The following is a 6,958-nucleotide window of genomic DNA, read 5'->3' as shown; positions in this document are numbered from 1 at the left end:
TATTGCACACACTGCACTCCAACAGATATTGGAACATTACAGGTCATAAAATTTTTTTAGGACACTACATCTCATAATGTGACAGGACTAACTTGGTAATTGTTGTAATACTGTAAAGTTAATTGATAAAGCATAACTACTGTAATTCTTAGATACTTTCATTCATAGAAGCAAGAGTCACAAAGCTGGTGATTACAAGATGGGATTACCCCATTCCACAGGTGAAGATACTATACAGTACTGAGTTCAGCTTAGTAAAAAGCTGTACAGTATTTTAATCAAGCCGAGGAGGAAGAGAAGTATTTGTATACAGTGATAATATTTTTTTAAATAAGTGAATATAACAATGTTTTGTTTTTAAACTATTATGAATAGATATCTTGCTAGTTCAGTTCAGTTAAGTATCTTGTATTGAACCTGGCAAAATGTCTAAAAGGAAATTATGACGCTGTCAAATTGCTTATGAATTTAATATTGCAAGATATGTAAATTTAGTACCAGTACAATTATAAAATGCACATTATACTAGGATATAGCAATACATAATACAGTCCTCACTGCAAGATACAAACAAGTTAAAAACAAGAAATTATCCAACTGTTTCTTTAAAAATTACATTTTACCATTTCAAAGTACAGCTATCACTACAAGTAAATGTACAATCTGTTTACTCAAACAAGCTGTAAACATTTCACATACAGATGCTTAATCACCACAAACCGTCTTGTCAAGAAATTGAACTTTTTTTAAAAACTACAATTCATTTCATTATACTTGATAACTCCTAATTTCACAAAAGAAGTAGATACTTAAACACTGATTTGTATTAAACATATCAATTATAGAAGTCTATGTTTCAATCTAAAGTAAGACAATATGTAAAAATATTTATATTAGTTTATAAAAAATACTATGCCAAGCAATTATGCTAAATGCTGTGAAAAAAAAAAAACTGCTGATGCCTACGTTCACATTTTATATGCATTCAATCCTCATCACGTCCCAGTAATCAGTTTCCCTTAATGATAATGTAAAATACAAACACATTCTTTTTTTTTCCCTAAATGGCATCTTGAATTTGGCAATTGAAAAAAAATTGAAGAGGTTGTGTACACAAAATAATAAACCATTCATATAAAAGTATCAGCCACCAGAGGGAGTAGGAGTGCAATTATCACCATTCTAGTACAGCTGTACTTGACATTTACTCTTTGAGCACTAACCCTTGGGATTGCATTGCATTACATAGCTGCTATCCTTATAACAGCTTTAAGTACCAAACAACAAAACTATCAAGAACTGTGCTGAGTAATATATCTTTGGTAGCATGAAATAATAACACAGTTTCTTGTATACAGGACTGCAGTGCTGAAAGAGTTAAATCAATCCAAAAGCATCCAAAAATGTGACTGTCTTAAAATATATTGTTATATTGTAATCTTTAAGAGGTATATATATAGTGTGTCCTTGCTTTTCAAATTTGTGAGGGTCAGTTTTATGCCTGGAAAAGAGAGTCACTCAAAAAAGGGCATCTAAGTGTTGCAAATGTTTACATAACATATAAAACATAAAAAAGCTAATGAAGAAATTTGGCATGGGCCATTTTTACACTGCTGTTTCAATTAAACTTGTGTTCACATTGGGTTAGTTACAAGCTGTCTCAGTTCAGTTTCTTTGGTTTAAAACAATGAATCAATTTGCTTGCTGTTCACACTTAACTGGAGTTTGTTTGGGAGTTTGAAATGGAGTTCGTTTATCAGGTTAATTTACGTGTTAATTTGTGTTTACACTGTAATTTTTTCAATTATTGGTGGAGTGGATGTTTCCATTGCCTGCAATACATCTTGGTATATTTTTAAGATGACAGTGACTGGGGGTTCTTTGTCAGCATGTGTAAAGAAGCTGGGGGGAAAGCTTTCGCATTGTCAAGATCTGTCTGGATTTTGGTGTCCGACCGAAATTCTAAAAGCATCCCTGTTTCTTTCTCTCCATATAATTGTTTGACCAAACTATACTTTTTATTTTTGCAGGATTACCAGCTACAAGACATGCAATGCTAACAACCAACTATACAAAAAAAAGGAGAGTTCACTTTTTCCTCATCTAGCTACAAAGATCAACGTGTATGTTATGTTTCCTGTTGTCCATTTGCCGAATGAACCGAGACCACCTCTTCAGTTTGGTTAGTTTGTCAATTGAACTTTATTGTTCACACTACACTCCAAGTAAACCGAACCAGACTGAGTGCAGAGCCAACCCACTCAAAAAAAACTCAATGTGAACAGAGCCCAAGTCCAAACCCCTTTAAGAACATGCTGCCCCACCTTTCCCTCAACATCTGTTGTGGGAGCAATGCTCTTCATCTCACATGGTTGACCTCAGCCCTGCTTCTTCCAGCTTGAGGTTTCTCTTCCACGCCTCACTGCTGGACTCCATGGTAGTTTTATCAAGGGAATTCAGGTTTAGTTCATTCTCAGTGACACTGGATACTTTCCCGTCTGACTGTTTGAAGGTAGAGGCCTCCTCACTGGGACGCTTCCAAGATGGCCGAGTCACCATCCAGAGCACAGTGCCTCCAAAGACTACAATTAACAGACCCAGCGTGTTGACGAACGCAGCCTCGGGGGGGCTGTCTTTGTAGGCAGGATTTTTTCTAGTGAGTAAAAATTTAATAAAAAATGAGAGCTGTTTGAAGTGGCTCGAGAAAACTGAACCAAGTGTTTATAATATATTCACTTATGATTTAAAATCGAAATACTGTCGCAGTTCGATCTGGAAATATAGAGCCCACAGCATTTTTACCAGTGCAAAGTCTCTTTAGTGAATTGGATTCAAAGCCTGTAAGGGGCTTAACGCAATTAAACAGTGGTGCTTCCTCAACCTCACAAACTAAAACACTTCTCCTAAACCAGGGATATGATTCTTAGTTTGTTGTGGAAATACTTACAGTGCAAAAAAAAGCTTTTCTGTGATTCCCATCAGGGCTGTGGCAATAACTGTCCCAAAGATCAGAAGACCGCTGTAGACATGTATGGGCATGAAAGCAGCTCGGATGAAAGCAGGAGTCATGGGAAACAGGTATATGCATAAACCTAGAACAAGCTGGTGAAACAAAAAGAATGTGCAACAGGGTAAAGTTGAACAATAATACAAATGGCACAAAATGAATGAGGTGTTCAGGAGCAATACTAAAGGTCAATTCAATTTGATATCCACTACCATGCAATACAGTTATTGAGGGAGTTTCACCTTAAAGTTCTAGGGGGTACAGTATTAGGACACCCTTTAAATCTGTTTGCTTGACATCTAACTTCCTGTCATAGGAGGGCACACCTGCCACTGCATAAGCAAAACAAATAGCAAAAATGAAATAAGTTGAAAACTGCATTGGTATATTCTAAGATTTGCTCTTATGGTTTAATTATAATGTTTCCATAATCCATTATTTTATTCAACATAAAGTATAATGCAATAGTACTATTTGATGCGTCATCAGAAGATCCAATGTGTGTCAGCAGCTTCAGTACTGAGGTCACACATAGCAACAATTGTGCAATTGCAATTAAAATGCTGTGTCTGCACAAGCGCGTCATTTTAACATTAGTCATGTTCAAAGTATTGTTTCTAGACATGGGACAGAATTGGAAGTCATTTTAGTGGGGCTTCTACTCCTTGATTTTTCTGTGTACTTGGAATTTCAAATAGGATACATGGAATAAAAAACCCCAATCAAGTAGGTCCAGTTTGTTTTTCCCAGGTACTAACCTGCAGAGTGTAGAGAACCACAGCCGTCAATCCAATCCAGCTGTGTAAACTGTACATGTTGGGAATATTCTTGTAGTTATGGAAGTCAAATACTGCCACCAGAGAAATAACAGCCAGAACAAAGGCCACAACATGTAAGCCAGCATGAATGAGCTTCATCATGAGTTTACTGCACTTCCAGGTCCAGGGTAATCTGTAAACAACGATGGCTGCATGGGAGAGACAACATTAGTTAAAGGGTAAAGCTCTCTAGTACAGATTAGTGAAAACACCAGTACAGATCTGGTCATCTTAACAGAGGTCTGCTTTATACTGAAAAACAGATGTTTTCCACCTGCCTAAAGCTAGCATTAGGCCCATGGTTTTGCCCAGTAAATTGTTTACCTCCAATTGATTGACAGGTCACCTTCCACAAGAGTAGACCATACTGTTTTATAATGTGTTTTTCAAAGCAGTAAAGACAATGCTATACCACAGCTGGTTTTCAAAGTACTGTTAATATTAATAAGAATTGCTAATGTTATTTTTAGAGGTAGTTGTATTTACCTAATAGTATGTCCATTTTGAATGTAAAACAACACAAAAAGGAGAAGAACAAGTTCTGAAATATTGGTGTTTATGAAATCAAACCAGCTGTAAGGAGTTTAGGAAATTCTAATTTATATGTAATAAATAGATGTGTTGTTAAGGCGAAAAGGGTGCTATTAAAGCTGCATATCAGAGTTGTTGTAATTTACCCCAAACCCACATATACCGCTATCTACAGCTTTTTTTTTTTTTTTTTTGATAAAGTTGAAGGTCGGATTTCAAATAGTTAAATCTGTTGTGTTATGTAAAACACTGTTGTCTTGTTTAAAAGCACACGGTCCACAAGGGAAAATAAGGTGGAAACTGGATTAAAACATAAACTGCGCGGCCACAGGAAGACATTTCTGCAAAACAAAGTTTACTTAATCTGCCTGCCAACTAAAAAAAAAAAATAAAAATAAAAAAAAGAAGTTTTCTGCATTTGTAGCGTCTGCCCTTGTAACGCATACATTAATAATTAAATAATATTTTTTAAAAAACACATATGCATTAAACTAAAAGTTAAATCCACAAATGTAGCGGTAAACAAAAGACTATTCATACCGATCCCCTGAACGAAAATAAATCCCGTCACAGTCAGAACTGGATGCCAGTTGAATTCTGCAAGACCTCCGTCCCATGCAAGTCCCTCTCTCCACTGAAAAACCCATATTAATACGAACAAGATCGACAAGAAACCAATTGATATGGATGTGATAAGGAAAAACAAGAAGTGCCTGTAATTCTCCATTTCCATCCCTACTGGTGCTAACAGACCCAGGTTACAAAACAGCAGGCTTTGAACGGAAGAGGAGAAACTGGCAGGAGTGGAGAAATTCCTAAGGCTTTACTGGGGGATGGGAAAAGTGATGCAAGCTTTTGGTTCTCCATCACCATTTTCAATCAAAATGTCATCACATGTACCAATGATGTTGCTTTTGTTGATTGTCACTGATTTTGTAACTGTAACTTAATGAAGCGAGTGAAAGGAATAAATACATATTTCAAAGCAAGTAACACTATAAAAGTTTAAAACAAGTTACTCTATAGTTCCAGTTTCTAATTTGATAACAATTCCATGTGAAAAGATTCGGGCATTCATTTTCTTAAGGGACTGACACCTGGTTGTCTGAACTTATAAATTTTGTTAAATTTTGTTGAACATGCACATTAAGTAAAAACATGCAAAATCATAGTAGTTCAGTGTAAACATAGCAATGCATGTGGTTATTGAACTTGGGCAGGAATTGGAAAGGGAAGGCGCAGTGCAGCAGTCAGTTGTTTTCTGTTAATTTAATGTGAAAACAGTAATAGCGATAAAAGCACTATATCGAAACAAGAAGCATGCTTTTTAAAAATATATATATATATATATATATATATATATATATATATATATATATATATATATATATATATAAACAAATAAAGAAAGAAAGAAAGAAATACTGGGTAATTTTACTGTGTGTCCCAGTTCTGAGCTTTGGAAATCATGTTTACCCCAGTGATACAGGTCAGTTCATGTGCTGGCTGTAGTTCATCAACACCATGTAGGCCTATTACAAACTATAATAACAAAAGAAGTGTGTTGCACTTGAATGTGATCAGAAGGAGCCCCTAGTGTTTTGAATACAGTATTGTATTTTGTCTGTGATTGGTACAGTAAAATACATGTTTTAAACCTTGGTAATATTAATGGTTGCCTCCCTGTAGAGCTTATTCTTGCCATAGCTGTTGAGTTCTAACATCAAGGATTACCCGATTCATACTCCCAGCACCAGATCCTGTCAGGGTCACTCATACACATGGATGTCAGTATTCTGGTTATTTATTCACCTTTTGAAAATACTTAATGCGTAACACCATCTACTGCTTATCTAAATTACTTTATTTATTGACATATAACTAAATAAGTGTTTCTCATGTTAATTGATTTGTATTCTGTATGGTGACATTAGTAAGACTCCTATTGTAGAGAAGTTTGATCCATTCCTAGTTTTACTAGGAGTTTAATCTAATTACCATCCCTGATCTTAATTTTATAGACACACGAAATATTCTAGGGTTTCCCCAATCCTGAGGGACCCCTGAGTCTGCTGGTTCTCATTTCAACAAGTTCATAATTACTTAATTAAACCTTTAATTGAACTAATAAGGTGCTTCATTAGACCTAATTGTTCTCAGCTCCTAAAAGTTGCAGATTTCAAGTTACTTCTAAAATTGTATCATTAATTTGAAGTCTCCAATTGTTTAAAAGATCTAATTAACCTAATGAATGGTTCAATTAAGTAATTGAGAACCGAGCTGGCATGCAAACCAGTAGACACAGGGGTCCCCCAGGACCAGGATTGGCAAACCATGAAACAGTCAACTTGCTTTGTGTGTCCAGAGTATTTGGCACCATCTGGTGGTCGGAGTACAAAAGTGTTAGCGCATGGTGGGCTTTCTTTTCCTGCACTCGAGCTACATTCCCCCACCAGGCCAAGGGGGTATGGTGGCTGTCTGCCCTAAATGACATTAAAACCACAGCTCAAATGTAAGTCTGTCTCCCGTGTGCTTTACAGAGATTTAATATTGAATTATTTTCTGGTTACTAACAATTGCTTTTGTTTTTTGTTTATTTGTT

At 35.7% G+C, this 6,958-nt stretch overlaps 1 protein-coding gene across 1 annotated transcript; it reads right to left on the bottom strand.

Moving 5' to 3' along the window:
* Positions 1–459: 459 nt before the first annotated feature.
* On the bottom strand, positions 460–5,157 carry LOC121323601 (plasma membrane ascorbate-dependent reductase CYBRD1). The gene is made up of 4 exons (XM_041264749.1): positions 4,897–5,157; positions 3,766–3,974; positions 2,948–3,102; positions 460–2,653 (listed from the first exon to the last, which is right to left on the bottom strand). The coding sequence occupies exons 1-4, from the start codon at positions 5,087–5,089 to the stop codon at positions 2,365–2,367; spliced, it is 846 nt and encodes a 281-aa protein (XP_041120683.1). The 5' UTR covers positions 5,090–5,157; the 3' UTR covers positions 460–2,364.
* Positions 5,158–6,958: the final 1,801 nt, after the last annotated feature.

The sequence above is a fragment of the Polyodon spathula genome, chromosome 11 (genome assembly GCF_017654505.1).
Source record: "Polyodon spathula isolate WHYD16114869_AA chromosome 11, ASM1765450v1, whole genome shotgun sequence".
NCBI classification, from domain to species: domain Eukaryota; kingdom Metazoa; phylum Chordata; class Actinopteri; order Acipenseriformes; family Polyodontidae; genus Polyodon; species Polyodon spathula.
Note: the sequence above shows the minus strand (reverse complement) of the source record. Positions and strands in the feature narration are given on the sequence as shown.

Excerpts from the sequence above, each read along its gene's own strand:
- LOC121323601 (XM_041264749.1), bottom strand. The coding sequence starts at position 5,089 with ATGGAAATGGAGAATTACAGGCACTTCTTGTTTTTCCTTATCACATCC. Across the intron at positions 3,975-4,896 it reads TATTTTCGTTCAGGGGATCG|CCATCGTTGTTTACAGATTA; the intron begins GTATGAATAGTC and ends TCTCCCATGCAG. Across the intron at positions 2,654-2,947 it reads GAAAAGCTTTTTTTTGCACT|AAAAAATCCTGCCTACAAAG; the intron begins GTAAGTATTTCC and ends TTTACTCACTAG.